At 36.5% G+C, this 24,056-nt stretch overlaps 1 protein-coding gene across 1 annotated transcript in view; it reads left to right on the plus strand.

Moving 5' to 3' along the window:
* LOC149797315 (palmitoleoyl-protein carboxylesterase notum1'-like) overlaps window positions 1–24,056 on the plus strand; it is a 54,678-nt gene that overhangs the window by 23,836 nt on the left and 6,786 nt on the right. Inside the window, exons 2-9 of the mRNA XM_089962038.1 lie at window positions 2,415–2,467; window positions 3,527–3,628; window positions 14,129–14,189; window positions 14,904–14,965; window positions 16,677–16,776; window positions 17,476–17,664; window positions 22,812–22,912; window positions 23,709–23,880. Of these exons, the coding sequence (XP_089818164.1) occupies window positions 2,415–2,467; window positions 3,527–3,628; window positions 14,129–14,189; window positions 14,904–14,965; window positions 16,677–16,776; window positions 17,476–17,664; window positions 22,812–22,912; window positions 23,709–23,880 (840 nt within the window). The remainder of the gene's footprint in view (window positions 1–2,414; window positions 2,468–3,526; window positions 3,629–14,128; window positions 14,190–14,903; window positions 14,966–16,676; window positions 16,777–17,475; window positions 17,665–22,811; window positions 22,913–23,708; window positions 23,881–24,056) is intronic.

Below are 24,056 nucleotides of genomic sequence, written 5' to 3' on the forward strand. Positions count from 1 at the left end.
GTGTTAGATAAGCTTGCTAGCCTCTGCAATGTTAAACAAGCTTGCTAGACAATCTTGCTAACCACTGCAATGTTAAACAAGCTTGCTAGTCACTGTAATGTTAAAACCACTGCAATGTTAAACAAGCTTGCTAGCCACTGCAGTGTTGAACAAGCTTGCTAGCCTCTCCAATGTTAAACAAGCTTGCTAGCCACTGTAATGTTAAAACCATTGCAATGTAAACACGCTTGCTAGCCACTGCAGTGTTGAACAAGCTTGCTAGCCTCTGCAATGTTAAACAAGCTTGCTAGCCACTGCATTGTTAAACAAGCTTGCTAGCCACTGCAATATTAAACAAGTTTGCTAGCCACTGTAATGTTAAACTAGCTTGATAGCCACTGCAATGTTAAACAAGCTTGCCAGCCACTGCAATGTTAAACAAGGTTTCTAGCCACTGAAATGTGAAAGAAGCTTGCTAGCCACTGCATTGTTAAACAAGCTTGCTAGCCACTGCAGTGTTAAACAAGCTTGCTAGCCACTGCAATGTTCAACAAGCTTGCTAGCCTCTGCAACGTTAAACAAGCTTGCGTGCCACTGCAATGTTAAAAAAGGTTTCTAGCACTGAAATATTAAACAAGGTTGCTAGCCACTGCATTGCTAAACAAGCTTGCTAGCCACTGCAATAATAAACAAGTTTGCTAGCCACTGCAACAATAAACAAGTTTGCTAGCCACTGCAATGTTAAACAAACTTGATAGCCACTGCAATGTTAAACAAACTTGCTAGCCACTGCAATGTTAAACAAGATTGCTAGCCACTGCAATGTTAAAGAAGTTTGCTAGCCACTGCATTGTTAAACAAGCTTATTAGCCACTGAAATGTTAAATAAGCTTGCTTGCCTCTGCAATGTTAAACAAGGTTTCTAGCAACTGAAATGTTAAACAAGCTTGCTAGCCACTGCATTGTTAAACAAGCTTGCTTGCCACTGCAATATTAAACAAGCTTGCTAGCCACTGCAATGTAAACAAGCTTGATAGCCACTGCAGTGTTAAACAAGCTTGCTAGCCACTGCAATGTTAAAGAAGTTTGCTAGCCACTGCATTGTTAAACAAGCTTGCTTTCCTCTGCAATGTTAAATAAGCTTGCTATCCACTGCATTGTTAAACAAGCTTGCTAGCCACTGCAATGTTAAATAAGTTTGCTAGCCACTGCAATGTTAAACAAGCTTGATAGCCACTGCAATGTTAAACAAGCTTGCTAGCCACTGCAATGTTAAACAAGCTTGCTAGCCGCTGCAATGTTAAACAAGCTTGCTAGCCACTGCAAAGTTAAACAAGCTTGCTAGCCTCTGCAATGTTAAACAAGCTTGCTAGCCACTGCATTGTTAAACAAGCTTGATTGCCACTGCACTATTAAACAAGCTTGATAGCCACTGCAATGTTAAACGAACTTGCTAGCCACTGCAATTTTAAACAAGCTTGCTAGCCACTGCAGTGTTAAACAAGCCTGCTAGCCACTGCAGTGTTAAACAAGGTTTCTAGCCACTGAAATGTTAAACAACCTTGCTAGCCACTGCATTGTTAAACAAGCTTGCTAGCCACTGCAGTATTAAACAAGTTCGCTAGCCACTGCAATGTTAGACAAGCTTACTAGCCACTGTAATGTTAAACAAGCTTGCTAGCCACTGCAATGTTAAATAAGATTGCTACCCACTGCAATGTTAAACAAGCTTGCTAGCCTCTGCAATGTTGAACAAGTTTGCTAGTCACTGCAATGTTAAATAAGATTGCTACCCACTGCAATGTTAAACAAGCTTGCTAGCCTCTGCAATGTTAAACAAGTTTGCTAGCCACTGCAATGCTAAACAAGCTTGCTAGCCACTACAATGCTTTGCTTCAAGATTTCTATGATTTAAAAAATGTTCTGTTCCGACGGTTGGGTCATAGGTGCTGCAAATATTTTTGTTTTCTTTCAGCAAACTTTGAAAAACAAAGTTTACATACATGTTGCTAATTCACTGACAGTCAGGTACACAGCCTGAAGCTACGTAAACAATTTTTTTCTCTGTCACATTAAAAAATTGGCCTATTGGCGTGATGTAATGGTGCATGACATATATCAACCGCAGGGAACTGACCGGGGGAAACGTAACACTTTTCATCACAGTCGTTAATGTGTTAGGAAAATTGGTAGTTTGGTTCAAAAAGAGCGGCTAGGGTCGTATTTGATATATCGTTTGAATGTTACCCTCCGACCTTTGGGCTTTTCTTGATCCTGTAAATACCGTATTGCATTACTGTAATTAAAAGAATTTTTGACAAACACCAATTACATTGAGTGGGAAAGAGACCAGTTTATTTTCTTCCACGGACTTTGAGTCCAATGCGTTTTATACTTTAATCATTCTTTAATGTTCTTTTGATTTCTCTTTGTAGATACTTCATGCGAAAGTCATATGGAAGTACCAAGTGGATTGTCTTTTTACAAGGTGAGCGTGCCGGCTTAAACCAGATCAGTTTCAAACAAGTGAATGAAGACTATTATACTGATCATAAACACAAATAAAATCAAAAGAAATCGATCCGCTTATGGACCTTTTGTGGCTTTTGATCTAAGAGCCAAGACCCTTTTGCATGCATTTTCAATTAAGTAAGCACAATCGAATACAAGGAGAACGTAAGATGTTAAGGAGAGGTCGCAAAACTGTTGACCAAGCAAGTTACAGCTCTAGAGGTTCAAGGGTGGCGAGCCAATCCAGCATTTAGTATCCCCACAACTAAAGAACATCGAAACAATCCCATATTTTTATAGCACTCTGGGGGTATTAGTTCTTGATGCTTCAGAATGGTAATCCATGGCCCTTTTTCACGAGAAATTTTGGGTATAAACATTCTTCGATAAAAACAGAACCGATAATTTTCCATGGTCTTTAATCGTCGATCCATTACCTGTTCAAATAAGTAATTCTTCTTCACGACCATTCTTAAGTGGACAATGTTTAAATATTCAGAAATCGGTTGATAACATAGTCTTTCTACAGCATCGTTGCAAACCATACGCGATAATCCGCTACGCTCCTTAATCGCCCGTAGCCGCAAGTGCAGAGATTTTTCCAAAATGTGCTTAATCAATCACTTTTTTTTAAAAGAACCAATCAAAGTGACTCCATCAAATACAGTCATCGATCGATAAAAAGGACCCTTTCGTTTGATGTTTAGGAGACTGTTACATTGTGTTATTGATGACATCTATTGTTTATGTGTATACATGAAAAACGAGTTAAGAGCAGCACAGGCAGCAACGGGTGATCAAGGAACATGGAGACGATTTTATACATGTGCATACCTTGACACATTTGTCAGTCGCTTGTTTTTGAAATTTGAAAACTGTTAGTAAAGCTTACCTATTTGTTTGATGTTCGCTTGAAACAGATTAGTGTATACGCTTGTGACGTTAGCAGTCAATTACCTCATTTTCTTAGCACACCAATTTAAAATACTTTTAGGTATACTTAAACATGTATTTATTATTATTATTATTATTTCAGGAGGGTGGTATTGTTTTGATGAAGTAAGCTGTCAGCTTCGATGGCGCCATGAACACATGAAGACTTTCATGACATCCAAGCACTGGCCAGAAACCAAAAGAGGTAATTTCTTGTTTCTTTTCCGTTTTACTTTTATTTTACAGTTATTCTCACTATTTCTTTGCATCAAGCTTAGACCATTCTTGTTAGCGTTCTCCCCACCCCGTTAATAAAAATCTGATATATTTCTCCAGTTCCGGTACATTAAAGAACAATATCTATGTCAGACACCTATTCTTATAATGTTGTCTGTAACGTGTTCGTGATGATAGTGGTGTCATGTCTGTAGCGTGTTCGTGATGATAGTAGTATCGTGATGTCTTTAGCATATTTGTGATGAAAGTGGTGTCATTTTATCTCTAACATGTTCGTGATGACAATGGTGTCATGTTGCCATCCCCAAAATTAAACCAGTATATCTCCATCAATGGATTTGATTTTTAGAAATGTAATTTATTGCATTTGTCTCCAGTCAAATCGAGTAAACACTGTATAAAAAAATATATATTCTCGATGGTTGTAATATTAAGTGACGTATTACACAAATAGTTTCTAGGATGATTTACGTTTGAAGATATTTCCGTATAAACAAGTTACTTAAGTGGGCTAGACATTTTGTGTTCAAACTTCAAAACGAGAAACATTTTATATTTCGTAGTAGTACCCGTCATATATCCTAATTCAGTCGAGATCTCCGATTTAACGGCTATTTGACCCACACAGTTATTTTCATATATGAAATTAATGATGTTAATACCATAATATATCTATCCAGCAAGTGAAAGATATTAATACTATGTTAATACCATAATATATCTATCCAGCAAGTGAAAGATATTAATACTATGTTAATACCATAATATATCTATCCAGCAAGTGAAAGATATTAATACTATGTTAATACCATAATATATCTATCCAGCAAGTTAAGGGTGTTAATATTATGTTAATACCATAATATATATGCCCAGCAAGTTAAGGATGCTAATACCATAACAAATCTATCCAGTGTATTGAGACATAAAATCTTTCCCCGTGAGGGTGTTCACAATGCAAGTAAGTCGTTCAATTTGCCTAGTGAAATTATTTTTATATTGTACCTTTTTTGTTGTTGTTATTTGTTGGGAATTTTGTAAAGGCAAAGCTAAAATTCTTCACTTAACGTTATATGATAGATAACTTACAATTCTGGTTTCATATTATTTGTGGGGAAACAACACTCTTGCTATCTATCTCATCGTTCCGATTAAGAGTCTCAGTTCTGTCTGCCCTCTGTCGTTTCCTTTGGGGATTCGAACCTAAACCCAAGTTTTCATTGTTTACAAGCAAAGTTAAGATAACAATTATTTGCAGATAATTGAGAGAAAAAAATGCATTTTCTTCACGCCGTGCATTCAAAAGCAGGATGTTAAGTGACTTTTTTTCTTCTTCATCAATTGTGTATTTAACCATGCTCAACGGCCGTCATCAACGTGTTATCGACCGTGAACCCGTGGCCAATCACAATGCACCGTAGCCGCTAAATACGCGACTATGCTATGAGGCGATTTACTATCCAAATTTGGATATTATCTCTACGCCGACAAAATCTGAGAATATGTATGTATGTTAAGAGCAACAAATTAGTTCCAACCACGTGGCACCATTACTTTGTTGATTTTTGTAGTCAATCTAATATATATCTTGGAAGTAATTTCAAACTAAGCATAATTCTTTCCAAAAACAAGTGTGTTAATTTGTATTTTTGCAAAGCGTAAAATTGCCGTTGCTTACTTGAGTTCTTCCATTGTCAAATCTTCGTTGCACGTAATAAAACTCTTCAGTTTTGGAGAAAAGTTAATCTTGCTTGTAGTTCGCAATCCCATAATGCCTAAATAGAAGTTATCGGTTTTGAAAAACACAGAACTTGTGAAGTTTTGGGCAATCCAAGTATATAAAGTTCAACGTGATCAAGACATTTTCTAATGATACCTATTTTTCCATTATTGCGATTTTGATTTCATGCATACATCTTGTATTACATACATTAAAAAACAGAGAAGCCAGAAAACAAATTGTACAAGGAGCCTACGATTGAAACAAATCAGTTGCCCGTGATTAGGAAAGTCTATTGCTAGTGATTGGGACAGGTCTTTTGCCCTTTGATAAAGACAAGAATTTGCCCATGACTGGGGCAAATCAGTTGCCTGAGATTAGTATAAAACAGTTGCTCTTGACGTAGACAAATTAGCTGCACATGAATGGAAAGTGCCATCTCAGTATGTGAAGAACATATACCCACACTCGTAGTCACTATTTTGAACCATTATTAAACCTGTACCTTTTAGGCTTTATTTGCAGATAGATAAAACGTCGTCCCAAAGCTAGTTTGAATTGAAGTGTGTCTGTCTGTCTGTTTTGCTGTTTTAATGTGCGATATATAGTACAACCACACACTTAACGAGAAAGTTCATTGATTCAGTCATATTCGATATCAGTGGGTCCGACACAAGGGGGTGGGGGGTGGGGTGGGCAACCGGGGATATATCAGAACAACACTTTTTAATTTTATAAAAGAAAATTTTTGTTTGAACAAGAACTAGGAGAGGCTCAGGTGTTTCTTACCCAAGAGCCTGTGTTCGCTCTATGTGGCCCTGGACACCATACTTTAATATTCCCCGTATAACTAAGTATCTGACCGCTCCTGTGGCCTACTGGTTAGAGCGTCCGCCTCGAATGCGGGAGGTCATGGGTTCGATCCCCGGTCGAGTCATAAAAAAAAGATTTATTAAAATGGTACTAACACCTGCCTCGCTTGGCGCTCAGCAAGAAGAGGCTAGTGTTATGACTGGTCGGCTTGGTGTCAGGACAATGTGACTGGGTGGGACATCATGCTACATGACTGCGGCATGATGCAACAGTGCTAGACATCACTATAAACTGTCACACTGCAGACATCGTATCGATAAAATTGTTAAAGCTATGTTAAAAATCCAAAATCACACACACACACACATCAAGTATCTCCTTCAAACTTGTTAAATTGATTACAAGTGTTTGTCCAGGGCATCTCAACGAGTTGCACATTTCCGCTCCTTTCAGTGCAAATTTATATATCTGGAATCTAAATGATACAGGGAAGGCACAACTTGAACACCAAACATTTGGCAGATCTGTTTCAGTTTGGATAAGATTTAAGTCGACTTGAATATCGGTTTGGATGGTAGACTGTGGTATCGGTTTGGATGGTAGATTGTGGCTTTGAGAGTGTGCCCCACGCTGTGAGTGCTAATAGAGCACGGTATGCGGTCAGGCTTTGATGATGTTCGCAGCTCATTCCTTGCGTAATGGAAAGGGTATTCCATGTGGCGTACATAAAAAGATTTTATTATGTATAATCAATGAGATCTAATTAAACCCTTTCCCGCTGCCCCGCCTCTGTAAGTAACACCACTAGCAAGTTACAAAATGGTTAAGTAACATCACTAGCAAGTTACAAGTTGGTTAAGTAACATCACTAGCAAGTTACAAGTTGGTTAAGTAACATCACTAGCAAGTTACAAAATGGTTAAGTAACATCACTAGCAAGTTACAAATTAGTTAAGTAACATCACTAGCAAGTTACAAGTTGGTTAAGTAACATCACTAGCAAGTTACAAAATGGTTAAGTAACATCACTAGCAAGTTACAAATTAGTTAAGTAACATCACTAGCAAGTTACAAGTTGGTTAAGTAACATCACTAGCAAGTTACAAAATGGTTCACTAAATACCATACAGATAATCGTTTTTTTCCATATTAACCCGAATCTAGTCCAAATTAGTTCGAAAATTCGAAAAGAGGAAGATTTTATTATTAACGAAAACTAAGGTATGAGATCTGTGTATTGGGATTTATTTGCCTGTTCACGTCAGTAGAATTCGTTTTGGGTGAATCTCTGTCAAACTGCAAACGACAAAGGCCCTAATCTGCTGTAGGATACTGCTCCTGCAGATCAGGGTATATGCTTTTTGATCTACTGATTACTCATAAATTGCACGGACCCAGATTTGCCGGCATATTATGGTCATTATGCAGCTGGAATGGACTTGTACGTGAGTACATACAGTTGTTTTGATGTTCATAGTGCATTTTTGTTTCTCATTATAAACATCATATTTAGAACGTACGTATTGATCTTTAAAAGGATAGCTTTGTCACATCCGGGTATTTGTAGCTATCCATCATTCAGCAGAGGTCAAAGGTCAAGATTTTTCTTTACCTGCCATCATTAAGTATAAGATAATTTTGAACATACCGTCAATACTCACGTATAAGTACAGTCAAAATGTAAACAACAAAAATCCTGATCCACCGTAACATAATGAACCTGCAGATAAGGGTCTGTGTTATTTGTTCTACTTATTACTCCTAAGAAACTGTACAGACCCATACCTCATTGCGCATTGTGCGACGGCATATCTGGATCTGTGCTGTTTGCAGTTAGACTCGACTGATAAGCGAGTACAGACATAACTACACACTTCATAATGTTTGAAGAGTATTATCTATGCTCTTCTCTTCAAAACATTCAACACGTTCATGGAGATGTTAATTATTATTACTTAAAGGGTCTGTATAAATCGCTGAATATACCTATAAAGACAGTCATTCACCTCATCGAGTGTGGGTCGATCTTTGTATGGGGCACAACCAAACAACCGCTAGTTACGTCATCAAAACATACACGCCTGTTTGAAGTTAGTTGCAACGTATGAACACTGAGTGATCGGAAAACGCTGGAAATTCCATAATTTTGCCCATGAGACAAAACCCTCCAAAACAAAACATGCGACAAAACAGCAAAGACAAAAATGTTGCAAACCTCCAACTACCCTCCACCCACCTCCAGTCCTGCAAAACAAATCTAAGGCGATAAGAAATGCAAAATCATTCAAGTACAAATCAGAATTGTTCTGGCTGAACCGGATTTGTTTGTTTGGTTTTTTTTTTTTTTTTTTTTTTTTAACAATTTGCAAGACCTCAGTTGATGGACGTCAGAGGAAGGACTCCACATCCGATATATTTGCCTTCACATGTAGCCGTCATACGACACGCAAGATAGCTCATCGGGCCTATTTTAAATATACTAGCCCGTGGAGGGAGATCTAGTAATACAATCAGTTATGTCACCAGAAGTAGCATATAGCAACAGCTGCAATAAATGTAGCAAAATTGTTGCTGCTGCAACTTTTGTCGTTCTTAGAGGGGCAGTTGCATTTGTTGATAATGTCTGTGTTGTTGGTAGTGTAAAATGGTGGCGACCAGTTCATACCATATTGATAAATACCAGCGGCATTTTTAGGCTGTGGGGGACCGGTGCGAAATGATGACAGTGGGCCCCCAAAATATAATTTCTCTCTCACTGAATATTCATAGAAAAAGTTTTTATTTTTGAAAGAATCAATTCTTTTTAGAACATAAAACAGATAAAAGTTTAATTTAAGAGGCAGATTTAGTAAAAATAAATGTACAGTAATTTCGGACACACCTAGAACCCTTCGTACCTTGCTAAGGCCGCTACTAATGAATACACATCGTACTCTCTGGTGTTAATTACCCCGACATTTTTGTTGTACTGAGCCATTTTTCCTCGTCTAAATTTTTTTTTTACACCCCTTCAATGAAATCTCTTTCGTGAACGATATTTCATTAAAAAAAATTAAAAAATAAAATAAAAAACCAACAGATTTCTCTCCAGTATCCACCACAAGATTTTCTACCTGTATTACAGCTTTGTGAATTGAACGCAGGTTGGGTTTTCTTCTTTTTATTCACGTTGTGTGAATTGACAATATAACACATCTTTTGTCTATGAAACAAGCTTTGCTTAGGGCGACAGTCGTCACAAGTGTACATTGGCACGTGTGCTTTTTCACCTGTAATTTCAAAAGAAAACATCGGCTTTGAAACGTAATAAGAGAGCCTTGAGAAATTAAAAGCATTTCATTCATAAATACTTATGTTTTCCTTGCCCTAGCACAAACTAGATCAAAGTGGAGCAAATAGATATTTCACGATTTGTACACTTTTATGTGACAGTATTAACACATTACGATGTTATGTTCCTACAACTACATTTCTAGTTTGGTGTTTATTTTGATTATAGATAAATTATTTCAAACCAAAATCCCATCGGCCCTTTGCCAAATAAAATGTTGATGCATAATGTAATTAAGCAGAGAAAGGTCATTTTCATGTATTTATTTATTTTTATTTATTTATTTTTATTTATTTATTTATTATTTATTTGTCACCTATTACTTGCAGGATATAATTCAATGCAGAAAAAGATCTAAACATTTCTTGCAATTTTTCGAAATCTTTTCAACGTGCTGTGGAATAAATAATTTACAGTCTCTCACATTAAGTCAGAAATAATAAAAGGATTAAAATATTCTTTTTCTTGTCTTGGGATGTGTTTTAAGTTTTATCTCCACTGGTCACAGTCCAGATGTACTTATGTGATGGTCTCTTGTCTGTCATCTGTCATCCGTCCATTCCCCATGAAAAGGTGCTTTGTTTAGTGTTATTTTTTAAAATTAGTTCTACTCCTCATAAACTGCTTGGAGAATTGCCATACGAATGTACACTCACATTCATCATAAGATCTAATTTGCTCCATACGAATATGGTGCTACTTGGCCATCCAATATGGCCGCCACAGCGGCATTTTGAAAATCTTGTTATCGCTACTCATCCCGAATGGATGGTCAGATCAACAAGAGGTTTTCACTAAAAGTCTTTTTATGATGTCTAGTTGGTTCAGATAAATGGCACAGATCTGACATCCAAATATGGCCACCACAGAGGCCATCTTGAAAACTTATCACTAATCATCCTACATGGATGGTCATATCAACATTGAGTTTTCACTAAAAGACTTTTTATGACGTCTCGTTGGTCCTAAATGAAAAACGGTGTCGATTTGACATAATATCGGGCAACTATGACAGCCATTTCGAAAATATTACTTTCTCTAGTCTTCAGAACGAATGGTGTTATTATCGTGCGGTTCTCATTCAAAAACAGCTTCTTAGAATGTCTATTTTACCCTAAAATATTGTGCCGATCTGATAAACAATGTGGCCACTATAGCAGCCATCTTACAAAATGTTGTTATCTTGATTTTACATGAACAAAAGGTGATACTGACGTGAAGTTTCGTATTATCTCAAGTTGGTCCTAAAGAAAATGGTGTCGATATGACATCCCATATGGCCGCAACAGCAGCCATCTTGAAGTTCATGTTATTGCTACTCCTGGAAAGTAATATCTTGAAAATTGTATCTCCACTCCATTTGAATGCCTGCATCAAAATGGGGATTTCACCCATATACTTCTTATGATGCCTTGTCGGTCCTAAATGAAAATGGTGCCTGTCGTGCGTCCAGTATGGCTGCCACGACGGCTGTCTTATAAATCTTGTTGTCACTGCTGAATGGTTGATCATAATGACATGGGGTTTTAACCAGAAGTTTTTAAGTGATACCTATGAACATAGTGCGAAGCAGACTTCCAGTCTGAGTATACTAGCTAGCATCTAGTTTGTAAATCTTGTTATCGATGATTAGTATCAGACTGTGGAAAGAAAGATACGGTCTCGTATTGAATTCTTGGAATCCTTTTGCTCAGTAGAGCACTAGTTCCTTCGAGGGACTCTTATTTTGGGGTTGGCTTATTTTGCATTTTACTTGTCTTTATAACATTACCCAAGTACACACACACACACACACACACACACACACACACACACATGGATTCTGTCTCTTCAGCTGCCTTTGCTGCCATCCACTTTCTTCTTGTCCGTACCTCCACCGCTGCCTCTCACACCTTCTCCTCTGCGACGTCTTTCAACGTCATCACATGCCAGGTCTTTGGTCACCTTGAACCCCTCTGTTACTGATGATAGAGGTACCTTAAGCTTGTTGTCCGGTACAGTAAAACTATTGAAGATTTTTTTGTATTCCCATCCATCGTCGCAGATTTGTATTGAACATTCTATCAGCTGCTTGTACGGCCGTCGATGGGACTTTTTACACTAGAAGTGGCCAAAGGATTCTTGGTAGAACACCATGTTGGCAACATCAGGCTTTGCACTTCCTAGTTAGCTCACTATTGTCTAGTGATTCCGTTCAGTCTAAGACTTGTCGCTTCAAGTCTGCAACACACTTATGTATGAAATGTGTTGAGTACGTGCATGTTATTAAATGATTTGAGTATAATGTGAACCTGTAAATACGTTGGGGGACCACGTAACAGGTGCGTCTATTATAACCAAACGAGTTAATCTCGTTAACTAATAACAATCATAATGATGATTATTATTATTACACATACGTGCACACAGACTAAGAACCTATCATCTACATATTTACACAATCCGGCCTACCTGCTTATATACTTATCTCTCTGCTTACCTACATACTTATTTAAAAACATCCACTCACTGATTTCTGGTACATACATGAAACAAATGCAGGGTATAAATGTCTACGCAAATCACCAACTGAGACATTTCTCTTTTGCCTTTGAAGATATACGCACGTTTCGTAATATATATGTTCCTCGGACTCCATAACTTACCAAGTTTAGTTTTTGTTTATTTCCTCCAAGACATTTGATGATAACTGGGCGAATCTTATGTTTGTGTTTCATCGGTTATGAGTTACGACAGAACAAGTGTTTGGAAAGTAATCGAACCTTGGCTTATCTTAATATGCTGGTTTGAAAAGACCTATGTCAGAAATATCAGTCAAACGAGTGTAATGGAGAGGCGTTTATATAATTAGAAGGTTGAGTTCATCTCGATTGGACATCAAAGAACTGTGGGTTCAGAAATAGCTGGGGATCAAAGAGTTAAAGATGAGCAGATGATCGTACTCGTACCAACTGTACCAACTATGACGTCGATGCGAAACGTATTAATTTGGCTTAAATCACCTAACGCATCCGTGGCGTTAAATTTTGATTGTGTGATACACGCCTCTCAACTTCAGACATAACTTTTGTTATTACAATAATTATGTGCATCATTTTTTAAAACATTTTTATTGGTTGATTTATTAGGTTTTACTGTCGGTATTGCTTCGAATACTAGTTACTGTCTCTTTTCAGAGCACTTTTATAACATTTTAACAACGGAAAGGAAAATAGATGTTTAAACAAAGGATTGCATTAAATTGATCGATCCTTTGTTTTTTGCTGGATTCGTGAAAATTGTGTGAATGTTTACAATGAGGACATTTGTGCTGTGCAGAATAATCATCTACCGTATATACTCTGTGATAGATCTAGTCAAACTGCAAACATTAAATGTCCTGATCCGCTGTAGCATAACGCGCCTGCAGATCATGGTCTGTTTGTTTGTTCTACTGATTACTCCTAACAAACTGAACAAACCCAGATCTGCCGGCGCATTATGCGACGGCAGATCTGGGTCTGTGCAGTTTGCAGTTGAACTCATTTTATAATCAAGTCTACATGGTATAGGTTGACAGTTGAGAAAGGGTAGAGGTTTACTTCCTTTTAGCACTGAATGCATACTGTACTTTGTAGACACATTACTAACTCCACAGGAGTCATTATAGACCAGCACTGTCACCACACGCATACATTAAGGTCATCACAATTATTTGTCTTCATTCGCTCTCATAGCTATTTTGTTCGACGGGAACCGTGTGTTTTCGTAAAAATGAATATGTAAATCAAAGAGAGCTTTGGTTTTTACAGGAACACACTTTTTGAGGATCAAACTTTGGTTCACTCTTTTCATAACCTACGTAGTTTAGAAGCCTAAATGATGTAAAGTTTATAAAATATTTACGTACATATATTTATATTATAATGAAACATATAATTACCTCTCCCCTCTCCCGCACTGGAATGCAGACCATTTCTGGACATTTGACAATTTACACGAATTCACATCATTAATTATCTGTATTACTTTGGAACATGCTGTTAACAACCTCATTCTCCCTCTTTTTGATTTTATTGGTGGAAAAAACGCTTTGTTGAAAATAGCCCAGATTTTATTCTTGATATATATATTACACACAGAAAATTAAATGCACGAAATTCATTATTAGTTATATGGTCTTTCTGGAGTCAGAAAAATCAATGACTTCTAGTCAGCCCGACTGTTTTTTCTTCCGTTAGTGCATGCTTGGCTCCCACGCCTGTGTGCTTGTAGTACGATGCCTACGCTGGTGACAGTATTCCCTGCGTGAGTACCTGCGTGCGAAACTAAAATTTGATATGTTAGTGAGAAGGGAACTTAATATTCTGCAATACGTACGATGTTCGTTAGCTTGTAAGACTCGTGGCCACAAAGGGTTCGGGCTCGAATCCCCGTAATACTAGACCGGGTCGGCCGCTGTAGTGTGTCTTTTTTACTTCAATTTTCTCTGCACGATATACTTTCATTTAATTCCCCCTCCAAACACATCTTTGGTCCGGGGTATAGGGATTTAGGAAATGAATAATAAATACACACTAACTTAGCTAATAGGTGTTCAGTAATTAAATATTTTTTTTTTAAAGGTTCTGGTCTTCTTTCCTGGAACCCAGAGGAAAACCCCTACTATTTCCATTCCAATATGGTGTAAGTAGCATATCACTTTCCTGCACATTTTGCCTTCTCCTACTAGAAAATTGCAGACTGCTCTAGCATTATGACAGTTTGAAAATCAAACATATGAATTAGAATAAAATACCCGACAGACAATACTTGGTGAACATGAACACAAAATTGGTACATATAACTAAGTTGTATAGAAAATTGATACAATTGCCCTGACTATAGCAGACTATTTTCCATGTTTGACTTTGATGAAGATGTCCTGGGCTGTTGAAGTATATCTTCGGATTTTTACAGATCTCACAAGGCAAACTTTGTTATACTTTTGCACTTTATATCATTCGTTTGAATTTTAATCCGATGGTCAAAAAATGTTAAATAATATGAATTGTTGCTAAATATTTGTTAGTACTGATGCTAATAATAATAATAATAATAGTAGTAGTAGTAATAATAATAATAATAGTAGTATTAGTAGTAATAATAATAATAATAATAATAATTTACTTCGCTCAAAATGCCTTTAGAACAGTTTACTTACTTACCACAGGACCACTTCTTTCATATTTCTTCTCTCTTGAACTTCGTACAAATGAACAGATTTATTTCTTGTAATACAATGCTTAACGTCGCAAATACTGCTTTGATTGATTTTCGTGACATAAGAATTTTCGGCACATAGTCTGAGAGACTAGAAATGTGGTACTTCTTTGCTTTTAATTTTTCTTAATTTTTCAGGTATATACCTTATTGTTCAAGTGACTCTTGGAGCGGGACCGCAACATCCCCAGATGATACCGGTAAGCTTCTTCTTTTCTTTACTTTTTTCTTTCTTTCAGATCTGACAACTTCTCGAACTGTCTCCTCTGGAATATGTTTGCCTCGTGAACAATTTTTCGTACCATTGCTGTAATGTATCAGACTTGCAATCAGTGGGTTGCCAGTTAGAATCACATACCAGTCGTGAGTCGGCATTCTTAGTATGTCACTAATCCAGCATCTACAATCTTTAAATGACGACATATGTATCATATATATATATACATGACTGAAAAATGTATATATATTATAATTTGAAATCAGTTTTTCCCTACATTTTGCACTAATCAATAAAAGTGGAGTAGGACACAGAATGCCACTTTCTACTTCATGAACTAAGATACACAGAATGAACTCCACGGGAAGAAAACGAAGACTGCTCCGCCCACTCGTTAGAGAAAAATTTACTTTCAGACGGATGCTATTTTGTTTATAAAGAAACTCCTAGTTATTGACAAGATACATTTCATATAAACTGTGAAAATTTCACAGAAATTAAAAAAAAAATCCTTAAGGTGTCTCTCTACAGTTTCGTATTTTGCATAGGGTTAGAGTTTTAAAGAAAAGAATTTACCCGGCATTCCTCACTGACTATACTGGCTATTTAAAAAGACCTTGTACATATTAGGTATTGTTCAAAGAACCTTTAATTCCATTTATTTTGGTGTATCATTGATGGGTGTTACATGTGTCATAGAATATACAATTTAACCTTACTCCAGATATGAACCTTTCCAAAAACTTCAAGCTCCGCTTGGTCATTTTCATTTCTTGGACTTCAGAGGCAAATTGTAAAAAAGAAAGAAAGCCGATAACTTTTTTTTAAAATTTTCATATATTTGATAATTCATTTGTTGCACTTTCAGAAGCTGTTATTTTCTAGTATGGCAAAATTCATTTCCCCTATTTTAATACTGCTAAAGATAGTGTAATTTAGACTAATTCAGGCTCACTTTTTGAGCACAAGGGAGCAGTCATTTTAGTTAGTTGAGTGCTTGGATCATGTACAGTTTCCACAAGTGCAATAGCCAAAGAACTTTCAGCTACAGTTCATGAAAGTAACATAAAGGTTTACCAACATCCTCTCTAGTGTACATGTTGCAAACGTAAACAACTTCACGCAACACCCACCACTGTCTCAGAAGTTCGTAATATCTGTAGAGCGCCCTTAAGTTATAACAATTTGATATATTATTTAAAATTAAGTGACAGATCCTCTTGTCTAGCCATTCAAGGTCGCTGTGATTATTCTTAACAAGCTCCCAATTTAGATATAACATGGGATCGGATTGGATCAGTTTATTTTTTTCTGATGCATCCAGTCAGACGGCTAAATAGCCAAGGGTTAATGTGAAACTAAGTGAATCGACGACCGTTGAATAACGAAGATCCTAACAGGTGGGCGGACTTAACAGTCTCATCAGTTGTTGGACCAGGGTCAATATGGGCCAGCGGTTGGCTTGATATACACTCTGCAATGTGGCCAGAACGTTTTGCTATTAACAGGCAAGCATTAAATATTTTGTCGGTTCAGCTTCAGGACCAGTGCGGTAAGCCTTTAGGAAACACACGTGTTTTTTTCTTTCTTTCTTTCGAGGATGGTTTGAAAATAATAACTCGATTTGTAGTATTATAAACGTTCCAGACTTTAAATATCTTGATGTATTATTATAACATTTTTGTTTTGCTTAGGGTTTTCCTTTATGGGATCACTAATCCTGGACGAGGTGATACGGGAGCTGATCCCTAAAGGGCTCCGGAACGCCCGTAAACTCGTACTCACCGGCAGTAGGTAAGAAAAAAATCACTTGCAATAGGTAATAAATCAACGTTGAATAATCCTAAACGCAAAATATGTCGTTTTGATTATGCTTACTCTAAATGTACCTCAATAATAACGTGTTTCACATATTTTTTTTAAATATTTAGGATGAAATACTCCCCTGACCCACTCAAACTTACTTTATGCCTTGATATTTAATCAGAATTTTAAAAAGTAATACTTTTCGAACTCATCGCTTACTTTGAACTCATATTTGTACAGGCCATCATACATTCCTCTACCCACCCTATATATTGATACAGATCCAGTAAGTACTAATTAGATCGAATCATACAAATATTTATGATAAAATGTCAATCATTTGGACTTACTGAGAGACTATACAAGTTTCCAGGTACTCTTAGTCCAGATGATGGACGTTTATTTAAAGGAGTATCGCAGGTGTAAAGGTGGTCGATCGTCGGAGGTAAATTTAACCCGGTCCGTAAGATCTATACCTTCGACATTTTGCTTAGAAAAGACGTCAACATGCAGGAAACAAATGTAGATATTTTTTCATTAAAATTATGATAATTTAATTTTAATTTGTCATAATGAAAGTTGTTCTTTATGCAGTGCAGGGCGGTATAGGTGTACTGTATATATTTTTTCATTAAAATTATGTAATTTAATTTTAATTTGTCATAATGAAAGTTGTTCTTTATGCAGTGCAGGGGGTATAGGTGTACTGCTCAATCTGGATTACGTAGCCAATCTGATGGCGGAATTAGCGCCCAAGGTAGAAGTCAGAGGTATCGCCGATTCTGGTTGGTTTATGGATTCTCCCCAGTACAGCCAAGAGGACTGTGTGGAAGCATACAACTGTGCTCCCAGGGACGGAACCAAAAAAGGGATACAGTAGGTCTACAAAATTCTATACTTCCCATAGCAAGCAAATAATAAATATCTTTGAAACAACGATCTCAAAGTGAGGAATGTACGTGTTTCAACAACACTGTTAAATCTCTTGTGGATTTACGCAAATGTTATTTTCATTGACTGCCCTACGCTGTCGGGATAAACGTTTCCATTCATTTAATTTTTTTGTGGCCAATTCGTTACACGTGATATTTGCTACAGATGACATTTCCTCATGGACTGACTTTCTGACTATAAAAAATCTAACCCGGAGATAATCTGCTGCACCACACGAAACTTCAGAATTGATAAATAAATGTTTCTAATTTAAAATACCATTCTGATCATTTAAACAGTTATTTGGGAGAAATATTCGTAATTTTCGCAAATAGAATGGTTCACTGTGTGAACAGTACTCTCTAGGGACCATACAAATAACAGAAAAACATACTGAGGGCAAGGGCTATCGCATATCTATCAGCGACGTACTATTTTACAAGTCAGTGAAACACTAAATTGGAGGGGGAAAAATGCAACTGAAGGTTTTGGTAGGAAACTAAGAGCCTCAGAGCCAATAAACCAAGACGACGAAAAAGTATCATTTCCGCTGGCTACACGGATGTCACATAACATCTGCATTGTAATTTTACCCTTTAACTCGTTTGGTACAATATTAGGCTAGCGGTAGAAGACACACACACTGTATGGTACAGGTCATAGCTGGGGTCCTTCCAACAGGGAGCATGCAAGTAACAGGGCATAAATATATGTCTTCTTTGGCTGGTAATAAGAATGGTAATAAATATACTTATATTTATGTATCTTGAATTTCTTCAAAATATACTTTCTTAGTTCTGCAAATCCGAATGACATTCATTCCAACTTGATACACACCGCAAAACTGTACTCTATTGTAATTTCGACTATATTTCCAACTGAAATCACATTTTACTACTTCATAAAAACAAAAGGAATGTGATTTTTTGCGTCATTTTGATAATTTCAATTTATATAAGGTTTTGTTTTGCACATTATGATTCCAAACAATAAATGACAGAACAGAAATCTAGGTGTGGTTGATTCAACGCCAGGACATGATATTCGGGCGCAGTATGCTACGGCAATTCAGGATATTTGTTGTTTGCCATTTGACTAGTCTTGTAAGCGAGTATATATTCTAATAGCGAAAACTAAGTAGTAAACTTTATTGTAACAGTAAACTGTCAACCCCTACAACTTAAATGATTCTGCAGAAAAGTAATGTCAACTGGCCCATATACATTTTAGGGACCGACCATGTCAATTTGGTGGTGTGCTTCGGATGGTGGTTGGCCTGGGAATTTTTAGCATAACAGAAACACTGGTTCTCAGACAGCTTGAAAAACAATATATACTTTCTCTTATTTATAGCAACAAAAAGATATTTTTTAAAAAGAAAAAATGATTATTTCGAGGTAGAAAGAAGAAAAAAAATGCCCTGGCTAGGAAGAAAAGCTCACTCTTCACCACATCACCTTCACCCCACCCCACCGCCTTTAAAAAAAAAAATCAGTGTTTACTTCAAGTGTGCCCAACATCATCAATTATATGATTCCTTTACTGCCATTAGTTATCTCGTCAGCGGCTGCTGATGTTAATGTCAAATTCATCAGCGGATATATTTGAATTTAGCATTGAGAGTAACTATGCAACGCATATTCTCAGTCTCGATTCATTTGTGAAGTGAAATCACTTTCATCTCGAATTCGCTGGATTAATTAGGTTAGCAAAAGATTCTATTTGGGCAATTGTATCGGTTTATGCGGCACAAAATGGGATGATAAAATGTCCTGATTAAACGTCCTTTTGATGTTGTGTACCTTCTGTGATTCCAAGTTATTGATTAGCGTTGTAATTGAATGTGTATATATCATGTTACAAACAATTCAGCACGTGCAACAAATCCTATTATGAGATCAAAGATGGTTTTTAAGAAAATAAAGAATCAAAATCATTCAGTGTTTCTGAACCATAAAATTACATTTGGAAACGACACGGTATTAAAACAAATAAGCTGATCTCACCGTTGTGTTTATTTTTCCCGCAGTAAGATTTTTGTTACAATGTGCAATACATATTTTATTTTGACTAAGTCCCAGTTCCAATTCATGTCAGAGGTCACCGGAGTACTGAATAAGTTTCTATGATAGATTGCTTTTCAGTGAGGAATCTCATCGTCTCTGTCTCTATCTCCCTCTCCCTCCCTCCCTCCCTCTCTCTCTCTCTCTCTCAATAGAAATAATGTACACTCTCTCGTAATCTCTGTATATATATATATATATATATATATATATATATATATATATATATATATATACGATGTTTAGTTTATATTCCCACTAAACCGACATTTTTAAGATTCGTGTGGGCTGGTATTTTTTTAAAGATACTTTTGGGTTTGATACATTTCAGTATGCACATGTTCCTAAGCGCTAGTATTTTTTACTATATATTTTTCATTATCTCCCTATGAGAAACTCAATTTAATGCTTTACATTATTGCTTTTTACAGCTTTCATTATTAGGGATGCACTCGACAGGACTTTTCTTCGCACTTATTAACGTTCTAGCGTCGTTCTGTACACTCGAACGTCCAGACCATTATACCAGAAAGGCGTTCGCATGTTGAGAACACAATCAACTTTTTGTAGGTGTGAACTTGGAACATAATCAGAATATGTTCTACTAGTTCGAGAGCGGTGATCACGCGCACAACATTCTCATTGTTTGATTGACCCAGGTACACGATCTTGTTAACGAACAGGTCTCTGGATTGCATCCTTAGTGTCACTGGAATAACGATGGTAGTCCTTGAACTAGTAGTAGTCTGAGCATGCAGGAACTTATGCAGCAAAAGACACCACGCTATAAAAAAAAAATATTCTTTCTTTTTTCGGTTTCATTTTCGATGTTTGATCAGCATAATATGTAAAACACTGGAAGACCTTTATGTCGTGATACTGCCCTTAAAAGCGGGTTTTTAATGAGTTGGGAGATTTATGAGACGAAGTCGTTACAAGCTTGAAAAAAAAAATGTTTATAACGATGATATCCATATTTGAGAGTGGCTGAGTGTTTGTATACAAAACAGCCTTTATGCCAGTATTGCTGTCAAGTTGCAACCAATTTCAATTGCGTTTTCATGTTTTGGAAGTCATTAATCGGGTTTCGTTTGTAGAACTGCAGCCATATTAGAGAAAACGTGTTTTTTTTTTTTTTTAATAAAATCTAACGCATTGCATGCCAATGTGCTTTCTGTCCAACGATCAAATCCTGTCAAGGGGTTTTGAAAAGATAGTTGCATAAATGTTTTTCTGTCTTTTAAACCCGCTCTATAATTGATGGCAAATCCAGATGATTTTGTACAAACTTAAATGGTCATAATTGTATGGTGCTGTCCTTCACATTTGGCCAAAATTTTGTTGAGCGGTTTTTGAAAAGAATGTCTTTGTAGTTTTAGTAACGGCCGTCATATTTAAAGCCAGATAGGCATCATTCAAAACCGTTTAGGTTAGGGCGTTTTCTGTCAAATTAGGTCAAATTGTAATAAGCGTCTATTGATAAGAAGTCTTTTAAAAATGCCTCTATTTTAGTAACGATGGCCATATGTGAAACTTAATCGGCATTTGTATAATTTTAAAAGAGCTTTATGCCAGGGTGTTTCTGGAAAAAAGGAGGGGTTATTGAGAAGAAGTTGTAATGGATGTTTATATTTTGAATAATCGTAACCATAATTAAAAATGGATCGCCATTATTTGTTTAATTTTAAAAGGATTTTCTGCTAAAGTGATTTCTGTGAAATTTTAAAAAGGTTTGTTGATTTTTTTGGGGGGAAGAAGCTGTTTAACATGTTTTCATTTTTAGTTATGGCAGCCTTGTTTGACATCGGATCTTGGTCATCTGTATAAAACTAAAAGCTGAGCCAGAATGGCTTTTTATCATATTTGGGGAAATCGTTTCCTGCGTTTTTTGATAAGATCTTTAAAAGATTGTATTATTTTTTTTATCACTAATGCCGTACTTGATAGTGGATCAGAATCATCTTTGCAGAGATGAAAGGCTTTCATTCCACCTTCATTCCAGAAATTTGTTTCCCAAATCAACAGTGGTTGAGAAGATGCAGTTTAAAAATTCGGCCAAAGTTTACATCCGATCGGCATTATTTGCATAATCTTCAAAGACCCTCAAGCCAGAATGCGTTCTGTCAAATTTAGTCAAATTCTATTAAGCATTTTCTGAGAAGATTAAATGTGTTAAAATATATTTAGCAACGGCAGCCATGTTAGATGACACATGGGGTAAAAAATAGAAAGGGCCTTGTGTCAGGATCGTCTGGGCAAATTTGGTAAATTCTTTTGAGCAGTGTTTGAAAAGAAGTTTAAAATGGCAAATACTGATGGACGACAGATGAGGCACGAAGAACAACGGAAGGGTCAAGGCAAACGCTCGCTTGATCTTAAGGCCAGGTGGGCCAAAACTGATTATTAATCTTAAGGCCACGTGGGTCAAAACTGATTATTGATCTTAAGGCCAGGTGGGCCAAAACTGATTATTATAGATTTGTATTTACTAGATTCGATCATAAAATGGTGTTTATGCGCAAATGTTGTTGATTGCGACTTTATATAGCATACTACACTGTTACGATGTTTGATGAAACACGGTTAAGCAGAAATTTACGCATATATTTAAAAACAATTAGGTATGTTTCCTACCTAGTCAGAAATTGCAAAACTGTGCTGAAGACGATTTGAAATAAAAACAAAATTGCCAGGTTTAGAGATTTAAGGAGTCAAAATTCCCTATTCAGACCACAGAAGAAATGCAGTGGTAATTAGCTTGAAGAAGATGCAATTGACTTAAACTGAAGTTCATCTTTTCTGTCTCTGGAAATTGAGTATCACCTATATTAAACTTGCATGTTTGTAATCCCATCATAATGGCTCCACTACAGTGTTATGCCAGCAGGTTTTGGCACACGCACATAAAAAGCCCTCCAGGGTCGAAGGGATTGGAAGTCATTTTACATGTATTTTGTGAACGATCAGAATGACATAATCCAGATAATAATTTGACACGTAATTTTTGTTTGTTCTTTTTCCTCACAGGGTTTGGCGGGGAAGAGTGCCAGAGGCCTGCAAAGCCCAGTATCCACCATCGGAACACTGGAGATGTTACTTTGGGTACAGGATATATGCCACTCTCAAAAGTAAGGATCCAGTATAATTTCCGTAACACTGCTTTATTCAAACGAATGTTGTCTCCTCATTTGGTCTTCAGAATTAGCGGGTACTGCGCGACACCCTGTATTTACATATGTGAGCTTGACCTAAACGCTTGCGTGATATTAAAAAAACCAAAACAAAACAAGAACATAAAACAGTGGAACTGTCGATGAAATTATTTGCTATTTTCTTTATTTCTTCTTCTTAAAATTTTACTAGGGAGTAATATTCAAAAAGAATTAGAAAAAAAAACATAAATGATACAAATTGTTTACTTTAGAATACGTGAAGAAAATTATTTTAATAAAAAAAATAGATAATTGAAGTTATAGCATGAAATTTGATTTACCCACCCCCCCGCGAAAATCTTGAATATTGTTCCAAGCGTTCATATGCGAATTCGTGTCACCTACAGTTTGTTCATGCTAGCTCTAAAGTTTTCTCCCTTTGTAATTTCAGTCCCTCGTATTATCGGGTCTAAATATACTATTGTGTGATCAATGAACTTGTTTAAAAAATGGGCATAGATAGCGGTAGAGTTTTGGAACCATAGTAATCAGTATAAAAGTAAGTTGTTTCTGTTTGCATGATGGAAGGAAAATACATATTCAATGAATTATATTCATTAGGTTGATAATCAGAATTCATCTGTGCAATGGCAGATAAAGGGAATTAACTCGTAATCTTTACGAGAATTCGAAATTACTTGATAATCCAGGCATTTTTAATCTTCAATTAACTATTTACCATCGATGTCTTATCAGTTTCTCACAATTTCAGCTCCGCTGTATGTGATTCAGTATCTATTCGACGAGGCCCAAATCATGGTAGATAATGTATTTGACGAATCACAGATAAGGGGAGAAAATTCCGCACCAGCTCTATCCAAATCGCAATGGGAATACCTCCATAAACTTGGACAGGAAGTGAGGAATACACTCGAAAATGTGACGTAAGTACACAAAATACAGTTCAATGTTAAACGAACCTCGAAAATAGTGATGTTATGTAAAATTGCAACGCGATATCGCCACATTTTAGGATATTGCTAGGTATTGTTACGACGTTCATAGCATGAAGACACATACCTGGCCATGTACCAAGGCATATTATGTAGCTTTCGAAAAA

The sequence above is a fragment of the Sinohyriopsis cumingii genome, chromosome 6, assembly GCF_028554795.1.
Source record: "Sinohyriopsis cumingii isolate HCF-2022 chromosome 6, ASM2855479v2, whole genome shotgun sequence".
Taxonomy (NCBI): Eukaryota; Metazoa; Mollusca; class Bivalvia; order Unionida; family Unionidae; genus Sinohyriopsis; species Sinohyriopsis cumingii.